This window comes from Sorex fumeus, unplaced genomic scaffold, assembly GCF_029834395.1.
Source record: "Sorex fumeus unplaced genomic scaffold, SorFum_2.1 ptg000100l, whole genome shotgun sequence".
Classification (NCBI taxonomy): domain Eukaryota; kingdom Metazoa; phylum Chordata; class Mammalia; order Eulipotyphla; family Soricidae; genus Sorex; species Sorex fumeus.
The window spans coordinates 6555001-6579089 of record NW_026606157.1 but is presented as its reverse complement, the minus strand read 5'-3'; the positions used below and the strand labels follow the sequence as shown (position 1 = coordinate 6579089).

The 24089-nt window shown below is 44.3% G+C and overlaps 1 protein-coding gene across 1 annotated transcript in view; it reads left to right on the top strand.

Moving 5' to 3' along the window:
* ABCC9 (ATP binding cassette subfamily C member 9) overlaps positions 1-24089 on the top strand; it is a 138392-nt gene that overhangs the window by 84026 nt on the left and 30277 nt on the right. The window contains exons 23-29 of the mRNA XM_056134559.1: positions 1804-1900; positions 5448-5677; positions 7692-7840; positions 8063-8132; positions 10818-10975; positions 15364-15456; positions 19596-19698. Coding sequence (XP_055990534.1) covers positions 1804-1900; positions 5448-5677; positions 7692-7840; positions 8063-8132; positions 10818-10975; positions 15364-15456; positions 19596-19698 — 900 coding nt within the window. The remainder of the gene's footprint in view (positions 1-1803; positions 1901-5447; positions 5678-7691; positions 7841-8062; positions 8133-10817; positions 10976-15363; positions 15457-19595; positions 19699-24089) is intronic.

The window sequence follows — 24089 nt, the reverse complement described above, 5'->3', positions numbered from 1 at the left end:
CAAGGCAAACGCCCTACCGCCAAATTAAAACAATTTTTTTTTCTGCTTTTTTAGTCACACCCACACCCAGCAATGCACAGGGATTATTCCTGGCTCTGCACTCAGGAATTACTCCTGGCGGTGCTCAGGGGACCATATGGGATGCTGGGAATCAAACTCAGGTCGTCCATGTGCAAGGCAACTGTGCTATTGCTCCAGCCCCAAAATTAAAACAAATTTAAAACTGAATTAAATTAAAAATTTTTTAAAATTAAAACAAATTTAAAAAATTAAAACAAAATTAGTTAATCTTATGTTTGTTTTTTTTTCATACTATTAGGCAAAATTTTAAAAGCGATGTGAAATTGTGGTTAAAAAGAAGCAGAATTTAAGAAAATTTTGCTTTTGCTGCCCCAGACCATTTTCTTTAAACTAATAGGGGAAAGCAATAGATACTCTAAAATACAAAATCACACATGTTGGAGGGGGCTCCCCAAACCTTCCACTATACCAAGTCCACTCCCTAGATGCTGATCAATCCTGCTCAGTGGCTTATTGATGTGACCAGCAAATGGAGAGTTTTACCCTCAGCTTCAGCAGGGGACTCTCGACTTGCCCCCCCTCCCCCATTCCAAGAGTTTCACTCAGTGCATTTCCCCTCAGAAACAGGGGTCTGTTTAGGGATCCAGAGCACTGTACTCCTATCTGTGGCCCCCTTCCAACCTTCTTTCCTTCCTGTCCTACCGATTAGTTCCCCAGTTTCATGCCAGCCCCCACCCCCCACCCCGCCATTTGCACAAGTTTTACCTGTGCCCCTGTTGGAATATTCTGAGCACCAGAGGACCCCTGATGCGAAACGCTGCTCTAGGCTGCCTGGAAGAAGCTGACTTAGGCTCTGGGTAACAGAACTGATTCACCTATAGGTAGGGGTGGGTAGCAGAGGTGCAAAAAATCTTGACTACGTCTTACTTTCTTGAGCACAGTTTGGAGTAAATGCTTTCATTTTTGGAGCCTTTTCCTTCTCTGTCTACACATTTTGTCCTCCTGTCAGTGTCTCCTTGGCTTGGAGACAGCGAAGAACTGTTATTTCCCATGAGTAGAAATCACCTCTCTTTAATTCCTATTAAGATTCCTCTTTTAGTTCCCTTGTGAGGCACCAACAAAGCTTATTCTTTTTGGTTCTTAGTAGTAGTCAGTGGCTGGAAGCATTCTAATCAATCCAGAACTGTGTGAGTTTTATTTTTTATTTATCTGTATATTTATTCTATTGGTTTTGAGCCACTCCCAACAGTGTTTGGGGGTTACTTCTGGCTCTGCATTCAGAAATTACTCCTGGTGGTGCTCGGTGGAAGGACCATATGGGATGCTGGGAATCAAACCTGGGTTGGCCGCATGTAAGGCAAGTGCCCTACCCACTGTACTATGGCTCTGACCTATGACATAAATTTTAAAAGGGAGATATTTATTAGCATCATTTTTTTAGATTATAGGGTAAATCTAAAAACAATGTAAAAATAAGACAAGGAATCATTGGTGTGGGACTTGGCTTTTGGCAGGAGGGTAAAATCTGGTGCTCTTGTCTGAGCTCAGCTCTGTCATGTGGTTCAGACTTTCTGTCTTCCTCCTGCACCACATCTGAGCTCTAATGCCCCCCCCTTGAAACACCTCCCCATCACACCCACTACTGCCCCTACACTGCCGAAGCCATGGACTCTGGAGTGAGTCGAGAGCCTGGTCTGGTGAAGGCGGCCCAGATGCTTGCAGGTGTATCTGAAGCTCCACGTGCTGAGAGCACCTTGGCTGATGGCCCCACGTTCCTTACAGGATATGGAAACTGACCAGACAACGTTAGAGAGGAAGACACTCCGCAGAGCCATGTACTCAAGAGAGGCGAAAGCCCAGATGGAGGATGAAGATGAAGGTAGACCTTGACCGTGTGTCTGGAACATTTGGGCAAGTTACAGGATGTGAGGGTCAGACGTCAGTGATGGACTGTAAGGTCTAGGACCAGAGCCAAAGCAGAGATATGGACAGAGACAAGTAAAGATAAGAAACTGGACAAATTGGAATGGAATGCACCCTTGGGCGGGCCCTCTGGGCATCTAGTTAGGTTGGGGTAAAGCCACACCTCGGAAGCATCTCAGTGTGGGGGGGTGTGGGGTGTTAAAGTCTCTCTAGTGAGAAGAGGACAAAAGGAAGGTGTGCTCTTTGGCAGGAGGGAAGTAGAGGGGGTTGTGGTTGGTCTAGCACTCCTTTATCCACAGAGGGCGGATGGAATGCTGGTTGGAATACAGTCCTGGTCCCCCGGTGTGGGGAGGGGGGTAGGGTGATTCTGAGCAAACCTTATCTGTCTATGAGGAATGAAAAGCACTTTGAATGGGAAAAGAGAAAACCAAGTACACTTCTTTTTTAAAAAATCGATTTTATTTCTCTTTTGGATCATGATACTATTATTAATGATTTCTCAAGGGCATAATCCCAACCCCACACCCATCACCAGTGTCCCTGTCTCTGTCCCCTCCCTCTCACCCACCCCAACTCAATTGTGAGTGTCCGTTCCCTGCTTATGTCACCTTTGGATCATTGGTTGCTGCCTTGCTGTTTATCTTGAAGTCCTGCATACAAGAGAGATCATTGCATCTCTGTCCCCTTCATTCTGACTGACTTCCCTCAGCATGATACCCTGTAGTTCTATCCACGTCGCTACAGATTGCAAGGTAGACCTTGACCGTGTGTCTGGAACATTTGGGCAAGTTACAGGATGTGAGGGTCAGACGTCAGTGATGGACTGTAAGGTCTAGGACTTTGTTCTTTCTTAGAGCTGCCTAGTGTTCCATTGTGCTATATATACCACAACTTCTTGATCCATTCATCGGTACAAAACACACGATTTTAAAAAAGTGATGTGAAGAGCAGAGAAAGAAAGATGTATGCAACCAAGATATCTTTTTTTAAAAATTATCGAGTGTTTTTTTATATGATGACGAGGAAACACGGTTTATAAGAGCATTAATATTTGTGCTCAGGGAGTGTCCTCTTACTGCACCACACCATCACAAATGTGCCAACAGCTGTTCACCAGTGTCCCGAGGTCCCTTCTCATCTGGCCTCTGCTTAGTATCCTTTGTTCTTTTGTCAGAGTCCAGGGGTCGGTTTTTCATTGACAATTGTCTGCTCCCTTGCTCCACATACCCAGCATGCAATCGAGACGCTTTGGTGTTTGCTTTCTTCTTCTGGCTTATTTCGCTGGAGCATGAAGCCCTCCAGCTCTACCCATGTTGCAGTGAAAACAAGATTCCATCTTCTTGTGGCAGCATAGTGGGATGCCAATGTGAGCCTGTATAGCAGCTGACTTTGCCACTCACCTGCCATGGTGCCCGGGCTGTTTCCAGATCTTGGCTGCTGTAACTGGGACCCCAGTGAACGTAGAGTACACGAGTCTTTTTGTTCTTGGGATAGAGGCCAAGGAGTGAAGTGTTGCATCGTTTGGTGCTCAGCTTTCAGTGCTTTGGGAGAAGTCTCTACAATATTTTTTATAGGACTAACCATTACTGTTTATAATCCCAGCAACAGTGAATGAGGGTTTCTTTTTCTCTACCTCCATTGCAGCACTGATAGTTTCCAACCTTTTCTAATAAGCATTATTTCATATTCTACTACTCCCTGTCTATTTGCATTTGATAATATTGTTTTATTATTTGGGTAAAGGAGAGATTCAAAACTGTGTCATTCATTTTCTAAAATTGGTGTTATTTTAGGACCTGTAAATTACAGTGCCTAAATGATAGGGTTATTTCCAATGAAAACCAACCCCTAGACTCTGGCAATAGAACTGAGGATACTAAGCAGAGGCTGGATGAGAAGGTGCCTAGGGACACTGGTGGACAGCTGTTGGCACATTTGTGATGGGTATGGTGCAGTAACCTGGCCCTCCCTGAGCACAAACATTAACACTATTATAATGATAAATGAGAGGGTTTCATGCACAAAACATTCGGACACCAACCTCTCCACCCATGTCCACTTCCCTCCATACCCTGCTTCCTACTAAGGGCCAGTTCTCAGTTTCTGTTGCTTTGGGGCATTTGCTTGCCTTTGGGCAAACCCTACTGTGTTTCTTTATATCCTGCGTATGAGAGCGATCATTCTGTGTCTGTCCCTCTCTAACTTCACTCACCACGATCCTCCCCTTGTTCGCACTCCAGTCCAAAACAATCCGCTCCAAACACCTCAGGAGTTGTCTGCCTGTCATCCTCCCTGGCCCCTGCTCTTCCCTCTGTAGATGTCTCCTCACCCTGACTCCTGCAGGACCACATGTGAAATGAGCCCCAGAGAGCACACACTGTGCCCTCTTGCCTTAGACACACACTTCAGAGCCTGCTTTCCCTGGGTGCAACATTAAAAACTCAACATTTTAGAGTTCCAAAAAAGTAATAAATATTGGCAGATTAAGTCACGTGGCTTTATTGGGTGCACAATTCCTTCAATAATTTAGTAAACTGAGGATAAGTACTCCCAGCCAATCTGATGTGTGTTGTAACTCATACAGACATTTTATCTTGGCTTTGTCCCTCATTTTTTTTCTATTTCAAAAAAAGAATGTGCGGGCTGGAGAGATAGCACAGTGGGTAGGGCGTTTGCCTTGCACGCGGCCAACCCGGGTTCGATTCCCAGCATCCCATATGGTCCCCTGAGCACCGCCAGGAGTAACTCCTGAGTGCAGAGCCAGGAGTAACCCTTGTGCATTGCTGGGTATGACCCAAAAAGCAAAAGAAAAAAGAAAAAAAAAGAATGTGCTTTTAATTTTCCTTTTTTCTTTATTTTCTTTTTTTAATTTATATTAGTTTTTTTAATTAGTTTAATTTTTTAATATTTATTAGTGAAACACCATGAGGTACAGTTGTACACTTACAAATTTTTGTGCTTGGGTTTCAGTTATACAATGACCGAGTATCCATCCTCCACCAGTGCCCATTCTCCACCACCACTGATCCCAGTATCCCTCCCACAACCCATACCCCCATCTCACCTTGCCTCTATGGCAGGACATTCCCTTTTGTTCTCTCTCTCCTTTTGGGTGCTGTGGTTTGCAAAAGAGGCATTGAATGGCAATCATGTTCAGTCCATAGTCTATTTTCAGCATGCTTCTCCCATCCTGGGAGGATCTTCCCAACACCCTTTATTTGGTGCTCCCTTCTCTATCTGAGCTCCCTTTTCCCCTAGCATGTGTGGCTGGCCTCCAAGCCATGGGCAAAATTCCTGGTACTAATCTCGGCCACTCTTGGGTGTTAGTCTCCTATTTTGTTACTTTAATTTTCAATCCCCTATTGAAAGGATTGAAAATGTCTAAAATTGGTATTTGTATTTCCATATATATTAAAGAGAGATCCCTTAGTTGTATGTTTCTTGTGTACTGTATGCTCATAAATCAAATCTACCTGGCACTTGGCTACCTGAATGTTCTACAGAGGAAGAGGAAGAGGAAGATGAGGATGACAACATGTCAACAGTGCTGAGACTCAGGACCAAGATGCCATGGAAGACCTGCTGGCGCTACCTGACTTCTGGAGGGTTCTTCCTTCTCTTCCTGATGATTTTCTCCAAGCTCCTGAAGCATTCGGTCATCGTTGCTATCGACTACTGGCTGGCTACATGGACATCAGAATATAAAATCAACAATACGGGCAAAGCTGATCAGGTATGAGGGCTTTGTTCTTCAAATCACCTGGGAAATGCTGAGATTAGGAATAACATCCTCTAGTCTAATAACCCAAATGTCGTAGTGTCAGCATGAAAGCGGATTTCCCTGTGCTGGTGGGTTCTTAAGAAATGTACAGGGGGCAGAGAGATGGCACAGCAGGTAGGGCATTTGCCTTGCTCACAGCTGAGCCAGGTTCGATCCCCTGCATCCCATAATGGTCCCCCAAGCACCACCAGGAGTGATTCCAGAGTACAGAGCCAGGATAACCCTTGAGCATCGCTGGGTGTGACCCAAAAAGCAAATAATAATAATAATAATAATAATAATAATAAATAATAAAAATTTTTAAAGAATTTTACAAGATTCACATACAAAACTCGGTAGATTAAAGGTTAGACTTTATTGTACAGATAAAGTAGACAAGTCCAGGCCCCTCCCCAGATGTCCAGACCTCTCTTTTACCCATGAATGACCACACTGGTTCTGTCCCTGACATTGTCCCATCCCATGAAGGGCCTCCCTATCTTGTCCTGCTCATTCTATTCCCCTCCCATGAGTGATAGCAGTTCCTGTCCCTGTGCCACTCTCCCATGGATGATGTCCTCAGTCTCGGCCATGGCCACATATGCATGAGTGAGATCCCTGTGTTCTTATCCCTTGCTGGGCCTTCCAGCTATACCCCAGCAGTTCCGGTCATCCTTTCCCAGCTTTTCTAGTCTTCAGTCATGGCCATGTGGACATGGACAAGACTCCTGTGCTCAGCACCTGGTCACTACTTGGGTGTCCAAGTCCTGCCCAAGCCTGAGCTTCCCTGTGCATGTGAGCCCTATCTGAACCTGAGCTTTCCTGGGCCCTCCAGCCCTGCCTGTGTTCTGTCCCTGTCCGGGTCTGCGCGGCCTGTTTGTACTGGCCATGGTTCCGGGCAGCCCTACCTGATTTGGGAGGTCCAGGAGGAGAGGAAAGAGTCCAGAGTGCATGCATGCTCACAGAGGGATAGAGAGAGAAAAAGAGCGAGAGAGCATATGAGCAAGAGTGGGGGAGGAAGGGGAGGGAGAGAGGAGAGTGGGGGAGAGGAAGAGAGAGAGAGGGAGAGAGAGAAGGAGAAAGAGGAAGAGGGAGGGAGAGAGAGAAGGAGGGAGAGAGAGGGATTGAGAGAGAGGGATAGAGGGATAGGGAGGGGAGGAGGGAGAGAGAGGAAGTGAGAGAGGGAGAGAGAGAGAAAGAAAGAGAGATTGAGAGAGAGCTAAGCACCATTCTGATTCTGATTGGCTACCTGATCCATGGGTGAGATTTAAAGTGATGGGCTCTTGCTACATCAATAAGACTATTGTAATGACTCTGAGCCGGCCATTAGACTTAGTCCTGAAAATGTAAGGACCCTATGCAGCAGGACTGGGGTGGGATAGGATGTGGAAGGTGTGCAGGGAGGTGTGACGGCACAAAGTGCTGGGAATCAAATTCAGGGTCTTGCACATGTTAAATGCGTTCTCCACCAAATGAGCTGTCTCCCTGGCTCTCATTTTCCTTTTTAAAATTTATCATAAAACAATTTAAAGATGACATTTGAATTCGAGGGAGTTATATAAAAAAGGTGTGTGTGTGTGTGTGTGTGTGTGTGTGTGCGCGCGCGCGCGCGTGCGTGTAATCAAAACACACTTGACTTTTTTTATTGGTGCTGAGATGGTATTTGAACTCCCTACACAAATGTATGAGCTGGTCATTCTGAGATTTGGGTTGGAAAAATACACTCTACGATATAAAAATTCAAACATATTTGACATCTGAAAACAAAAATCTAATGCCCCATCTTCCTTAAGTCAAACCTTAAAGACAGGGAAAGAAATAACGAAGGCCAGAGCATGGAAATTATGGTTGGATATTGCCCTAACTATCCAAAAACTATATTCATGCAGCGGTTGAAATGTCAGAGAAAGTAAAGTTGGCAAGATTGTCCTCTATCCATAAAGCTGGTGTTCATCTTCTAAGTGCTCTGTGTGGCGGTTGCCTTTAGACCTATTACGTGGCGGGATTCAGCATTCTCTGTGGAGCTGGGATTTTCCTCTGCCTTGTCACATCCCTCACTGTGGAATGGATGGGCCTCACAGCTGCCAAGAATCTTCACCACAATCTCCTCAATAAAATAATTCTTGGCCCAATAAGGTAAAAAAGAAAAAGTAGTTGTTTCTCACTTTCACATTTGAAACCACAAAATCATGTACTTAACATTTTAAATTAAATGTGAAGTTTTAAAGAATTTCTTCAATACTATAGTAAATGATAGTGGTTCTTTCATTTTTATGATTCTCTGATGATTTTTACAAGAAGTTCTTAGATTCCAAAGAGTATCTCCTGGTCATACTTTTCAATCTGTTTATTGCCTAGGTTCTTTGACACGACCCCCTTGGGTCTGATTCTCAATCGCTTTTCAGCCGATACCAATATTATTGATCAGGTAAGTGAGTTACTTCCAAGTTCTAAAGAAAACTCTTATGTACCGTTTCAAGATAAAGTGTAATAATTCCTGATGAAAGTAGAAAATTTCTATAGTTAAAAGAAGGACTATTTGCATTTATACTGTTATAATGCCACAAGGGAATTCTAGAATAAAATCTTAAGGGAAGCTTTTCATTTAAACTAATTTTGACGCACAGAGGAAGTGGCTTAGAGCAGCAGTTCTCAAATGTCAGCCATATAGCATCCTGTGTGCCCCTAAGATGTCCCAAGGGGGCCCCAGATAAAAATCATATGAATGTGGGATTATGGTATGATAGTGGGGGAGGGGCAACCAGTAGGAAAAGGGGAGGGGACAGGAAGGAAATGAGCTTGAAAGTGGGCCAAGGTCAAGAAATGGTTGAGAATGCTGACTTAGGGAACCCACACAAACAAAGAGCAGTGACAAAGAGCGAGCATGACTGTTTCATTGCGTGTGGGGAGCTGGGAATTGAATCCAGGGCTTGCACTCTGCTACTGAGCTATATCTCGGCTCCCATTAAATTTTTTTAATTATAAATAGAAAGAGTTGGGAGCCCAGGAAATAGTCCCATGGTTGGGATGGGTGACTAGTTTGCACCCATCCTAGGTTCAATTCCCAGAATTGCCTGCACCCCTGGGATCACCAGATGCAGCTTTGGAGATTCCTAGGCACCACTCAGAACTCCCCCAAGGCCTCCAGTGCAACTGGGATGACCCAAGTATCCCCAGCCCTGCAGGACCCAAGCAGCATTTTATCCTCGGGCTTTTGCATTGAACTGCCATGGGTTTGGCCAAGAATAGCTGGCGGAGCCCCCAGACCTCTTGAGAGCACTACTTGGGAGCCCTGCTCCCAAACAAATCATTTTGATCAATGCTTTGTTTCCTTTCACAATAAAAGTGTTTGAAAATACTGACACAGAGCATCTTTCAGAGTTAGAGACCAAACCAAACTGTCTTAAATGTCCTTTACTTTTATTAGATTGACTCTTTCAGAAGACAATCTTTAGAGGGTGAGACAATTTCGTGAATGTTCCAAGGACATCCAGTTTAGTCTTAAATCCTCAGACCTCTCTCTAAAATTTTACCCTGAAATTAAAAACCTCAGACTCTGGAATTAAATTTCTATTCAACAAATTCTTTAGACTGTTCTTAGATTAATTCCAATGGAGAAAGGGATCCATCCAATTAAGTGTCCACTTGGAGGAATGGATCCATCTAATTCTGCCCTTGCCTTTTCTGATTTTATTTTTCAAGAGTTGCCTAAATTACCTTCAATTTATAGCAAGTATGCCTGATTTCTGGCCTCAAAATGTGTTGGGATTAAAAAGAAATGTGTTTGACATTGCTTTATAACGTACTGTAAGTATGGTGTCTTGAATCAGTAAGAAAGCAATTAATTTTTTACTAATGTTTTCAGGAGTTTAGATATCCATAAACTAGTGAAATAAAGATGACCATATGAAAATATAAAACTTAAATTAATATTTAGAAGAGTAGTTTTGGAGTTCTGGATTAGAAAAAGATTAGCTAAGCAAAAGAGGAAACTCAGAAATAAGGGGAAAGGCTTACATAAATGACTGTAAACTGCTGTTATATTAAAAACTCAAAGGCAAATTTAAAATTTAATAGATTTTTATCTGCAAGGAAAAACTTGCAACATATATACAGTGGCACTCTATTACTGTCCTCCTGTTGTTCATCGATTTGCTTAAGCAGACCCAATAACATCTCCATTGTGAGACTTGTTGTTACTGTGTTTGGATATTGAATACATCATGGGTAGCTTGCCAGGCTTTGCCATGTAGGCAAGACACTCTCGGTAGCTTGCTGGGCTCTCCAAGAGGAGTGGAGGGATTGAACCAAGCTTAGCTGGGCCAGTTGCGTGCAAAGCAAACGCCCTACCACTGTGCTGTTGTTCCAGATATATATATATATATATATATATATATGTATATATAGTAAGATGATAAATATCCACAGTATGTAAAGAGCAGCTAAAATCAATAAGAAAACAGTACAATCAAAAACATGAAAAGGATATGAGAAAACACCCCAGATTAAATATTTTTCTGTAGAGTAGAGCTTCCTAAACTTTATGGTTTAATTTACCACTGCTTTTTCAGAAATATAAAAATCACCTAGAACACCCTGGAAATCTACCTTCTTTAAGCAAACAAATAGAAAGTACTCCATCCAGTTACACTAGAGGGTATTTCCACACCCTGGATCATTCTAGAGCCCTCCAGGAGGTGGGAACATGCTCTTTTAGGAAATAATGCAGTAGAGAAATAGTGAGTTTAAATACAAGCAACCATTAAAAAAAGATACAGATTTAGATAAAATGGCATGGAAAGGTTAACAATCTGGGTCTTGTTTTTTCCTGTAAACAAGCAGATGGGCAAATAAGATATAGTATAATTCCACTAAGATTCATAGGGAGATAAGTAGATAACTGACTCGTAAGTAGGTAGGTCATGGAATATGGATACGACACTAGAGGGAGTGAATCAGTCCAAGGAGTGAAGAATTACTTCTGGTGAAAACGTTTACATGGTACATTGGTAACTCTATAACTTAACAATGCAGAAAGTGATTGTGGTATTGCTCTGTAGCCAACGTTTTATTTGAGCTAAAACATTATCCTTTCAAATTACCTTTTTACCAGCACATCCCTCCGACGCTGGAATCTCTGACTCGCTCCACACTCCTCTGCCTGTCTGCCATTGGCATGATTTCTTATGCCACTCCTGTATTCCTCGTCGCACTTGTGCCCCTTGGAGTCGCCTTTTATTTTATCCAGAAATACTTCCGAGTGGCCTCGAAGTAAGTACCACAGCGCTCTCGTCATCTTTGGTCGCTCCGGTAGAGTTGACCTGCTGAGATCCATATTTGCTGCAGTGTTTTCTCAAAACAAAGCACAGAATTTGGAAATGTAGCCACTTTGATTTATTTACAAGTATTAGAAACTTGATTGGTAATCGCTATAAACTAGAAACAGTCCTGTGCCCCTTATCAGGAGGGTGAAGGACTAATGTTGGCACACTATTCAGTAATGAGAGCAAATAAACTATTGATGCAGCAATATGGATGAATCTTGACCCTGTTAAGTGAGAGAAGCTGGCCCAAGAGCCAGGTGCATTTCATAAAATTTTACTTAGGTGGAAAATTTTATTTGTTTATTTGTTTGTTCATTTCTTTTTTTGTTCCTTTTAGGGCCATACCCTATGGTCCTCGGGAACTACTCCTGGAGATGTGGGTCATCTCTGGGGAATGTTTGGGGGTTTATGAGGGTTAAACCCAGGGCTCCATTATGCAAGGCTGTGGAAACACAGCCTCTTATAACACGGTAAAACCTATCCTGATACTCTGTTTAATTTGGAGGTGTTTTCTAATTGTCACTTTAATTAACTGTCTGAGCCCAAAGTAGCCCATAAACACACATGGACTGGTCTATTAAATTTTGAATATTCATACTCTTTCATACCTTGTATTCCGATTCTTTCTTTGAACATGGCACTGACAGGAAACTTACAAACCAGAGTCCCCAAGGATAAATGATCTAATGTTATTATGGTTCACGAGTCGGGAGGGTAATAGGAGATCAGATATTTTCAAAAGTTTAAACACATTTTGTAAAAACCAATGAGTAGCAGTATAAAAGGTCAAAGTGACAAATCAGGGGCTGTAGAGATAGCACAGTGGGTAGGGTGTTTGTGTTGCATGCAGCCGACCTGGGTTCGATTCCCAGCATCCCCAATATGGTCCCCTCTGCATCACCCTGTGACCCAAAAAGCAAAAAAATTGATGAATCAGAGCTGGGGAGCTAGTAAGGGGCACATGTGGGATCCCAGTTTGACCCTGGGCACCTCAGGAACCCCCAGGACTGCGGGGTGTAGGCTTCACGGATCCCAGCTGAACTGCATTACCACGCCTGAACATTGAACCATCTGAATATAACTGGGAATATGCCCCTGAATATTTGGGAGTTGATCTCCCTCGAAAAAGGATGAATCAGAGTTATGAGTGTAAAATGGTCTTGAATGTCTGCTAGGAGTCCTGTCACTTTGGGAGATTGGATCTGTTCAGATTAGATCATTTCATACACATCTACACAGAGCATAGGCATGAACTTGGAATTCTTGTATAAATATAAGATTTGCTACTTGAGGAATTGTGGAATAATTACTGAAGCGTAGGTAATACCAGTTATCTTGTAATTTTTTATTTAGCTCTGAGTCCCTACCATATACAGTACATTTTATATCATGACAGGAATCACTTTATTTCAACATCCATTTATTAAACACTTACTTGGGTAAGTTCTGTGACTGATGAAGAGTCTGACATGACAAACACCTGTTCTCAAGAACTTTCTATCTTTGGAGAAGATAAAATATAGATAAAATAGCTATTATTTGTGGATTTTTTCTGGGATAGGAAGGCAGATCCCAAGTTTACTCATCGAACTGAAAACATGTCATAGGAGTCAAATGCAGAGATCCTGAAAAGTAGAGGAACACTGAGAGAAGAGGAGGGTTCTAGTTGTGAAACTGAGTAGAACATATGATATTTCTAGATTAAAAATCAATTTGAGGGCCCAAAGAGATAGTATAGGAGGTAAGATGCTTACCTTCCATGAGGCTAAGCGTAGTTTAATCTCTGGTACCATATATGATCCCCCCGAACACGTCGAGGTTACTCCTGAGTACAGCCAGGAAGAGACCCTAGGAATCAACAGGTGTGGCCTGACCTTCCTCCCCAAATCTATTTGGGGTCAACACACACACACACACACACACACACACACACACACACACACGTGCACGCGCGTGTGCATGTTGTTTCTCTCTTGGAGGCTGTGAAGCAGAATCCCTTGACAGTTAGGACTCTCTTTCAAAGTCAAAAGAGATGTTTTGATTCCCAGCCTCATCCTTATTCTTGTGTAGCAAGTCAGATTGAATGAGAGAAGCAGCCATCAAATCTCCCCTTTCACCTCAGCTTTTAGTGCTGATGCTGCTGAAGTGGGCTCAAGGGGGGGCAAAAAATTATTTGACAGCTACTTTATCTCTGCTGGCTGTCTTGAGAGGAGTTCTTTCTTTGGGATCATTCATATCAAACAGTCATGGCTTACCTAAGTCATGTACATTGTTAGTGATACAAAGTGTGAATGTTAGACAAGGCACTTCTAGTCCATTAGAAGTCGGAATTGTGAATTCTGTTCACCATGAGAGCAATTTGTAAGCCTTGGTATGCTTGTATGCTAAAATACAGTATTTTATAGTAGCCAAATACAGCTGGGATGACCACTTTTGCAAAGAACATTGATAATGGATTGTATACAGTTTCTACTGAAAAATCATCTTCAAGTTAACAAATATGAAGATTACATGATATTCACTCTTCCAGACAGAACAAATCTATGGTTGCTGCTGCTGATAATTTTGCAGTTTAAGTAACATGGTCACAATAGTGTGGACATCTGTGGTCTTGAGATACAGAGCTATTCATCTCCCCGCCACCAAGTACCCATAATTTCCAGCACTGGCTCTACATCACCTCAAGAATCTAAATTTAGAGGCACCACAGGACTCAAAAATGATGAAAACCTCAGGTGGCAAACTGTTTTGTAAACACCAAAGAGCATTTCAGTGGGACACTCGCTACAAGAAATGCCAGGAAAGTTGAAATATCTCAAATCAAGGGCCAAATGTGTGGTTAGCTCTGAAACTAAGTGTTCCCCTCTTACGGGAACACACACTGAGGCTGGGCCCTCACTTTTTCTGGATTGACAAAATGCAGTCCCATAAACAAAGTTCCCTCTCTAGTTTGCCTCAGTGTAGTGGCCACCTGTTGCCGTGTCAAGTTTACAAACAGTGCCTTAGTTTCTGAAAATAGCGGAGTCTTCCCCTTCCTCCAGAGTCATTTTTCCCCTCCTGCCTCACATTCCCTCCCTTCCTCTGCAAGAGGTGAGTGAATCTTAGAAATGTTGCCCAAGCTACACAAGCTTCCCAGATTGACCCAAGGTAATTGTTGAAAATTAATTATGTCACCGTGTCCTTCAGATTGGTTGAATGACCAGGATGTTGCTCTATTTTTCTCTACCTCAAAAACCTTATGAAGGGCAGGGAGGAAATAATGAAAAACAAGAAAGGAGGGATATTTTGAAATATGTGGCATAGTTTCTAATCTCTCTTCAACAAATTGGTGCTGACACAGTGAATAAAAAGCTTCCTCGTGCAACTGAGTTTTGGGCAGTGTCAGACCCAGGCATCTGTCCAGAAAATATCCATTCAGCATCACTCACCTGTAGTTCCTTGGAGAACCTGTGAATAGGGTCATAACATGTCCAACTCTCTTATTTCCCCAACTCTTGGTCGTAGCAGTTTGGAAGTAGACCTTCAGGATTCTTCCTCATTGTTCTCCCCTATTTAATTCTCACCAACTTTACACTAATTCAGGACTTTGAAATTTTTTGTTCAGGGACCCCACCCACCGAGTCCTGGCTCTGCACTCAGGAATTATGCCTGGCAGGGCTCTAAGGACCATTTGGGGTTCCATGCATCAAACCCATGTTGGTTGCATGCAAGCCAACTAACTGGACTCTTGTCTCTAATTCAGAACAATTCAAACACTTCTGTCTACAGATTATCCTGCCTCTCTCTTTGATCCTTTAGAAGGTCCCCAAGTTGTGTCTCTATAGCATAGAATAGACCATTTTACTTCTACTCTTTTTTTCCCAAGTGAACCAGGATCCTCTACAATTCTAGTCCTCAATATAGCATCACAAAGTACTGTATATTCAGCCTTAAAGAACTTGCTGGAATTTGTTCTCTATGCTGAGTGTCATACCCTGGGCTGGAATGTGTTTGTTTTGTTGAACCCTCCTCATGCTTATGACTTGGCCTAAACTCCACCTGCTCGAAGGAGAATATTACTGTCTCCTAGATTTGAATGAATTGTCTTCCTGTTGGGTCTGCATAGTGGTTTACTTTAGCTATTATCCACAGCTAATCTCTGTCCAGCCTAGACTCATATTCCTTGCGAACCTATTGTTCCATTCTTCTTTAAATGAAAGCTATTACAGTTTGTGTTAATTGGGTACCAGAGTGAAAGTAGGATAATTTTTAAAATTGCCTGAATTGAGAATAAACATGCTGTTCTCTGCACCCTGGTGCACGGAACATCTCTAATGGCCCTCTGCTCTGTTCCAGGGACCTCCAGGAACTTGATGACAGCACCCAGCTCCCCCTGCTTTGCCACTTCTCAGAAACAGCTGAAGGACTCACAACCATCCGGGCTTTTAGGTGGGCAGGCATGTTTGCATTAGTGAATCATCCACAAATACCTATCTATGAATCAATGATCGTCGCTACTCTATCTTGGATATCCATTTTGCACTTGGCAGCATTCCTAGCCAGTTGTAAGGGAAAATGGGGCAATAAATGAGCAGAATTAGACTTTAATCATGAAATCTAGATATTCAGACAGAATCTACACTCTAATCTTATAATGAGGGGAAATTCTAGATCACTGTGAGAAGAACAGAGCATCTGTGCTTGAATTATGACCGGAAGAAGTAAAAGTACATTTGACTTCTAGGGAGAAGTACCTGTGTCAGGTTCATTCAGATTCTTTCTGAAAGTCAAAAGCACTGATGTCAACATTTCCAAACCAAAGGAAGGTCGAACATGTGAAGCTGGCATCTTCTGTGGCTGCCCTTCTCAGATTTATACATTTGGTGCTCGTGGTCAGGAATTAAATGCCTTTTTCCCTGTCCATTAATTCCTTCTTTCAAGCTCCCCGAGGTCCCCAGATTCTTGCTCACTCTTGGAAAGTTCGGATTTACTGAGCCTGCTTTTCCTCCCTTTTATTCAGGGTTCGTGGTGTACTCCCAGGCACCAGTGAACTCCCTCAAGTGCTTTACCACGAAAGTATCACAGTTAAATTAGACTGAGATTTCTGTGACCTTTCCTACTTTTTTTTTTTCGGTCTGACCAGAATAAAGGTCTAAGAATGTTCAGAAGATGAGCTGGATGTGGATGAAAAGATACAGGCTGAGTGTGTCAAAGTTTCCATTAGGAAAACAGAAGGTTTCTTGCCAAATAGAAACACACAGAAAGAATGTTCGCTGCATTTCCACCCCTCCCTCTGGTTGCTGCTCGCGGCCAATTCCATTTACAAACTCTTTAAGAGTGGATCTGAAAAAAACACCCCCGAACCCCAGGGAGAGGACAAGTCTGACACAGTGCCCTTGGTTCCTTGGATGGAGGGAAGGGCTTAGGGCTCCCTCGGATGGGACTAACTGACTTTGCCCCCCCCCCCCCCCCCGTAGCTCCACATCCCAATCTCTCCCTCCCTCAGCACTCTAGGAGGGTCCCTGCCTGGAGCCCCTAAAGATTCTGGGTTTTCTCTTCTGTGTCTTTTCCTTGTATTGATCCTGCTCCTTTGACTGTTTTTCCATCCATTGCTGACCTGGAAAACTCAGTTCATTCCTTAGCTTCTCCTTAATACCATCATCCCCGACCTTCCTTCTTATCGACCACCCCATTTCCTGGCGCAGATTCTCTGGTCTGTGGAAACTGCCCCCTACCCTAATGTTTATGCAGAATGGAGTGGATGGGGCTGGTGTGAGGGGCGCGGTCAGCTGCTCCGGAGCTCAGGTCCCGCCTTGTCCCTGAGTTGGTGCTGGTGGTGCTTCTGAGTTGGTGTTCCCCAGGTGGTTAGAATGAATGACTAAAACGCCACCAAGCGTTCCAAGGACAGAGAAAATGACCCTTCAAGAACCTCTTTCCAGGGCACATGGACTGTCACAGTAAATCTGTGAGCCCTCCCTTGTCCCATTTCATTTTTCACTCTCTTCCTCTCCACAAGTAACTGCACAGAGGCATTTGTGTTCTGGGATGGGCGCCACTCTCCACTGTGTTTCGGGTCAATATGGCTTCTTCTGTGCCTGGCTGGGGGGTCAGGTTCCATACACCCCGGAGGGGGGTCACTGACTGCTTTGATTACTGTAGGTCATACGTTGCTGTCTGACTCAATTCTCTTCTTTATCTGGTTTGGCATATTGGAGTGATTAGATTGATTGGATAGATATCAAGTATCTGCTTTCTACTGGCCTATATAGATGTCTTCACAGGCCAAGGGAACACCCCATACATCACCTCAATTTTTTTTTTTGCATAAGTGAGGGTTAACTATACTATATTGTAATTTTATTTAAAGATGGGAATAGGAGGCTTGGGACAGTATTTTATCAGAAAAGAAGTGCAGGGGTGGGCGGTGAGACCACCTTTTATCAAAAAAGAAATCCTGCAAGACTCTGTCAGACACATTCAGCTCTTCCTTGTAAACATAATGCAGAGACTGATTTCTCTGTAAGACAAACCTTCATGGTGGAGAGTGTTTAAACCACATTTTAATTTTTGTATTGCTTCCACACTGCTAACTATTATTTTGATTATGTTATCCAACTTTTCATTATTTCTGTCATTCCAGGAAAATAACAGGGAAGAGAATAAACTTTATTTTGCATGTGATTTAGACATGATTTTCACCTTATAGTGCGTGTTTCTTTCTTTCTTTCTTCCTTTCTTTCTTTCTTTCTTTCTTTCTTTTTTTTTTTTTGCCTTTTGGATCACACCGAGCAATGCTCAGGGGTTACTCCTGGCTCATGCACTCAGGAATTACTCCTGGCAGTGCTCCGGAGATCACATGGGATGCTGGGAATCAAACCCAGGTTGGTCGCGTGCAAGGCAAATGCCCTACCTGCTGTGCTATCACTCCAGCCCCCTATAGCATGTGTTTCGATGAGCACATGTTCAAATGAATGAGGTTTACATTAGGTGTTTTATATATAATATGGGTGACAGAATTTGGCCAGAATACATTCTTAATATATTAAGATTAACATTTTGTCAGGAATCAATATCTAAACTGTATGCTCAGAACCCCATATATAAATACTGCACCCCCAGAGTTCCTTCCTACAGTGACTGCCTTCATTTAGCACCTGAGGCATACACGACATTATTTAATGAGAATATCTTCCATCTCCAGTGGTTCTTCATGCTTTTCTTCTCATTGCACTCATTTCCATCTTTGGCTTCAAGGAAAATGAGCACTTTAGCACTGTAGCACTGTTCTCCCATTATTCATCAATTTACTTGAGCGGGCCCAGTAACATCTCCATTGTGAGACTGTTGTTACTGTCTTTGGCATATCAAATACACCACGGGTAGCTTGCCAGGCTTTGCCGTGCAGGCAGAAATACTAAGTACATATTTGCCTGATGCAAAAGCACAATTTCCTGTCTTGTCTGGATCTCGTCTAACTTCCTTCACCCAAGTACAACTGTGCCTTTGGGGAAAGAAAAATAAATGCCTTAAAAAATAAATAGGACGTATATTACAGTTCTGTGCAGCTTATTCTGGTTTTGGTAAAGCCCTTACAACACATGCTCTACCTTGTTTTCTACAGTTACAATGATTATGTGGAAATTCATGAATTGGTCCAGTATAGGACTTTGTCCAGACACTCTTCTGGGGCCCTGGGGGCCACTTAGTGTTATAAGTACAGGGCTGGGGGCTGGAGCGATAGCACAGCAGGTAGGACGTTTGCCTTGCATGCGGACGACCCGAGTTCGATTCCCAGCATCCCATAGGGTCCCCCGAGCACCACCAGGAGTAATTCCTGAGTGCATAAGCCAGGAGAAACCCCTGTGCATCGCCAGGTGTGACGCAAAAATAAATAAATAAGTAAATAAATAAGTACTGGGCTGGGGCAATAGTACAGTGGGAAGGACTTTTGCCTTGCACGTGGCCGACCCGTGTTCGATCCCTGGAATTCCATATGGTCCCCCAAGCACCGCCAGAGTGATTTCTGAGTGCAAAGCCAGGGAATAATCCCTGAGCATCACCAGGTGTGACCCAAAAAGCAAAAAAAAAAAAAAAAAAAAGGAAGTACCTGACCTTCAAGCATGAGACTGCAAGTTTGATCCCTGGTTCCACCCACCTGCACCCAGCAAGGTCACAGTATCTGCTGTCTGGAGCCCCTGGCCCCACAGCCATGGGAAATACAATCTCTGGTACACAGCCAGATGAGTTTGAGCACTGAAAAGAAACACACATGACCCCCCCCCCCCCCCAGCACTACAACCACATGTGCAACCCCAGCCCATTGCCAAAACAGAACAACAAAAAGAAAGAGCAGAGGACAGGTTCCTTCTTGTAGCAAGGGGTGTGACCCTCCTCCATCTCTACAAAGAGTGTGGGGAGCGTGGTGGTGGTGGTAGCAGCTGGCCCTGATTCTGGGGTAGGAGTCCATTGACCAGTCATCGCCTCCTGTCACTTGGTCACCGTGTTGAGTCAATCGTGTAGTAGTGTTTCTGGTTCTTATTATTTCCCCCGTTGGGTGGCTAACGTCATAATATTTTTGTTGTCTGCAGGCATGAAACCAGATTTAAGCAACGCATGCTGGAACTGACGGACACAAACAACATTGCCTACTTATTTCTCTCGGCTGCCAACAGATGGCTAGAGGTCAGAACGGTACGTTCATTCCATGATTTCGAAATGGAGGCCGGAGGAGAGGCCTGGTGCAGAGAGGCAGAGAGCTGTGCAGTTAGCCTGCCACCGACACTCGACTCAGACCTCATGTTTTCTGCCCTTGAAAATAGCTCCGGTTTATTTATGTTACAGATGAAATAGTCTTCATGGTTTAGCTAATGGCAAGACAAATAGCTCCCAAAACAAAAATTCATTTTGTGTTCATTAGTCTCGAGATTACATAAGTTAATGGAATAGTAAATATTTGTATAACTTGAATATTTTTTCCAAAAGAGCATCTTTGACAAGTGAACAGATGTATTCCCTTCCTCCACGGAGCTGGCTGGGCCTGGGGGAGACGCTTCCCACGTTGTGACTCGGCGGGGGATCCCCAGGGCACAAAATCATGGGGCACAAAATATTATAACCAAATTTAAAAAAACTGTCCTGAATCCTCTGGCCCCTCTGAAGTAGGAGAAAAGGAGCAAGGACACAGGTTCCAGCATGGTGCCTACTTAGAAACTCAATTTGAGGGACCATAGAAAAAAGTAGGGCATTTACCTTGCACGCGGTCGACCTGGGTTCTATCCCCAGCATCTCATAGGGTCCCCCAAGCACCATCAGAAGTAATTCCTGAGTGCAGAGCCAGAAGTAACCCCTGGGCATTGCTAGGTGTGACTGAAAAAGCAGAGAGAGAGAGAGAGAGAGGGAGGAGAGAGAGAGAGAGAGAGAGAGAGAGAGAGAGAGAGAGAGAGAGAGAGGAAAGTCAGTGTGAGACCCAGTTTCTCATTTTAAAAATATGAGTAAAGGAATTAACTCTCATGAGTTAGAATTTAAAATAAACAGTATAGATCCCCGGGTTGAACAAGGGATAAGAGGCTCGCCTTGAATATAGTCAATTCCCATTTGACTTCTAGCATTGTGTGGTCCCCAAGGATCACTGTGGACTTAGCTCCAAGCTCCCCACTAGGCATGCATAAACCACCCGCCACAAATGAGAAATGCGTTTGACATAGGAATGGTTGGTGAAGAAAGAAGTGAATGGAGATGGGACCAGCCCCCAAAGGGAAGTGCAAACTGGTCTGTGTGATCTGCAGTAGGACTAAGCGACTTTGGTAGTGAGTTTGCAATAAGAAGAGATCATCTGTACTGTCCTAAGACCCCACTCTTGCTGCTTTAGCAAGGGTCCCGAGTGCATGCAGACCATCTTCCAACACTTCACATACCTAAGAGGGCAGAGAGAAAAGGAAAAGCCAATGTGATGGAAATGAAGGAACCCAGCTTAAAATCTCAGATGTTTGGATGGGAGGAGAAAATCAGACCTTGCCGCCCTTCCCTCGTGAGCTTTAGTTGGTATGGTGTCTGTCTAGGTTGCACAGTTGATTCTGTTATCTCCCAGAAGAACAGTATTAATGTGGAAAGTACTTCGTAATATACCAATTTGTCTTACAAATTTTTAAATAGATGCTTGTTGGTAAGATATACTTGGACTGGAGTGATAGCACAGTGGGTAGGACGTTTGCCTTGCATGCGGCCCTTGAGACCGACCTGAGTTCGATTCCTCTGCCCCTCTCGGAGAGCCCGGGCAAGCTACCGAGAGTATCTTGCCCACTCGGCAAAGCCTGGCAAGCTTCCCGTGATATATTTGTTATGCCAAACACAGTAACAACAAGTCTCACGATGGTGACATTACTGGGCCCGCTCAAGCAAATTGATGAACAACAGGAGGACAGTGCTACAGTGCTATAAGATATACTTACTAGGTTGCTGTGGGTTCAGCAGGACAGTTTCTCCTGCCCTGAAGATTCTTCAACCGAACAATAATGTTTGTTCTCATAGCCAGAAGGTGAGATATCGGTGAGTTCAGATCACCAAAACCGGCATGGGGAGGGAAGGAAGAGTAGCGAGAGTCAAAATGTACTCCCTTCAATTGACGCAAAATTTAGCCCCTCAGCCTCACAGATGCTGAAGACAGTAAGACTTCCTGTTGTCTTTCCTCCTAAGGAATCCTAGCTGTAGGAGGACTGCAGATGGGACCCATGCATTGCATTGCAGGTGGGACCCTCAGGGTCAGTCTCTGACGCTACACTGTCCACGAACATTACTTGGGAGTAGGTGGCACTGCTGGGTGTGTCCCCAGAAAACAAATCAAACAGTAAGATCTTGCTTCTGCTATAGAACATGAAAACACTAACATTTGAAACTCAGGACAGGAACTACCGTTCCTTGTATTGCCTGTATACCAGCCCATTTTTCCCACCCACCTTCCCTCTATACCCTCCTTTTTTTTTTTTTTTTTTTTTTTGCATCACTGTGAGCTAGACCATTACAAAGCTGTTCATGATTGGGTTTCTGTCATTCAATGTTCCAGCACCCATCCCTCCACCAGTGCACATTTCCCAGCACAATGTCTCCAGTTTCCCTCCCACGACCCCTCCAACCCCCACCCCCTGCCCACCTTTGTGGTAGGCACCTTTCTTCTTTCTCTTTCTCCTTTTGTGCATGATGGTTTGCAGTACAGGTGCTCCAAAAGGTCATTGTATTCTTTCAGGGCATTCACTATTTTTATCGGGACATCTGGAGTAACTTTCTATGTAATTGGATAGCAATTTGGGGGTGTGGCCATGACTGTGGAGGCTTCTGGAGGTACAGGGAGGTGGGGGGAGCTAGCCCACCCACCCTGAGAAAGCTTGGAGATTTCAGTCACAAAACCCACATATCCAAATTTTCAATAGATTAATATCTCAGTAAGGTCAGTCCCGAGACAGTGGAGTCCAGCCAAGGGCAATTTGGATTGTGGGAGCAAGCGGCTACTGGAGGAGCTGCTTGGGCAGACACCAGGCTAGCCTGCCCACCCCAAATCTACCCCAGTCGATTCAGCCTTGTGCTGGTCCGAGATTAATGGCAGCTTTTGATCTCTTTCAAGATTTTTTTGTGGGTCTCTGGAGCAGCCAGATAAATGAGCTTGGATAGCTGAGCCAGAGGTAGTTTGTGGATGTGGTTCCCACATACCTAAATTTTGGCAGTTTAATTTCTTGGAGCCCAATGGCATCCGCTTGCTCCAGGATCACGAAGAGCATCAAACCATTCATTCAGGGTCTTGATGAAGAAGTCCAACCAGGTGGGCAGCCAGGCGTTCTTTTGACATCCCACAGACGCCATTGGGCTACACTAGCATGTGACAGGGATGAACAGGGACGTTACTGGCACCCGCTCGAGCAAATCAACGAGCAACGGGATGACAAGTGATACAAGTGACAAGTGAATTTTTTGAAAAATTGATCCTAAATTGCTGGAGTCTGGCCAGAGGCATAGCAGTGATTTTAGGGTATCAGGAAGGCTTAGGACACCCTAAGGCTGTTGATGCCCTTTCGGGGGTCAGCACACCCTGTGTCCAGGTGGCATGTAACCCTCTGGGCTCAGTGTCAGAGGTGGCTATGGCCCTACCAGGGAGCAGGACCAAGAGCAGGGCTGCTACATTTGCAGCTCAGAAGCTCTGGAGGGGCCACATCCACCACTGTAGCAGAACCTGCCCTGGGGACACGCCCTCCCCCATCCCTGGTCTCACCACCGTTGGTGCTCAGGGAGGTTTTCCTCCACAATATGCTGTACATGGCACTGATGGCTCTGGCTGGTCGGGGAAAGAAAATGGTGGCCGGGACACCCTGCCAGCAACAAGTTGCCTTAACCAGCCTCCCATGGTGGGAACCTGGGCGCCTGCTCAGTTCCGGGACCTGCTCTCGGTGGCAGTGCTAAGCTTATTCATTTACCTTATTCATTCACACTGCCCAGAGCGCCTGCAGTAGCTCCATTAACTCTGTCAGCTTCGAAGCCCGCCTGGGCACCCCCTTCATCTTCACGAGTCCCACCCACATCCATTATTGCATCTTTTTTTTTCTTTTTGGGTCACACCCAGTGATGCTCAGGGGTTCCTCCTGGCTCATGCACTCAGGAGTTACTCCTGGCAATGCTTGGGGACCATATGGGATGCCGGGGATCGAATCCAGGTCAGCTGCGTGCAAGGCAAACGCCCCGTCCCCGCTGTGCTATCGCTCTGGCCCCAATTACTGCATCTTTTGTCTGCTGTGTATTATCCACCTTCCAAGATGTGCCATCCTGTCTCTTGACTCGTCAAAACCAATATAAACCATTAAAAGCTATCCGGTTTCTACTTCTGAGCAGAAGAGGTAAGCTTACTGTGGTGAGAAGCATACTCTTAGCAAAGTTCTAAGGGTCTCTGCTGGCAGAAATCAAGGTCCCAAATCCTCTATGTCTGGATGGTCTGTCTTGGAGTATTTGCCTAAGTTTCAAGTCTGTATGCAGACATGGACTCACGCACCCACCTCAAAGCAGTGACTCTGCTTAAAGCCAATCAGATGCGCCCCTCTGTATTT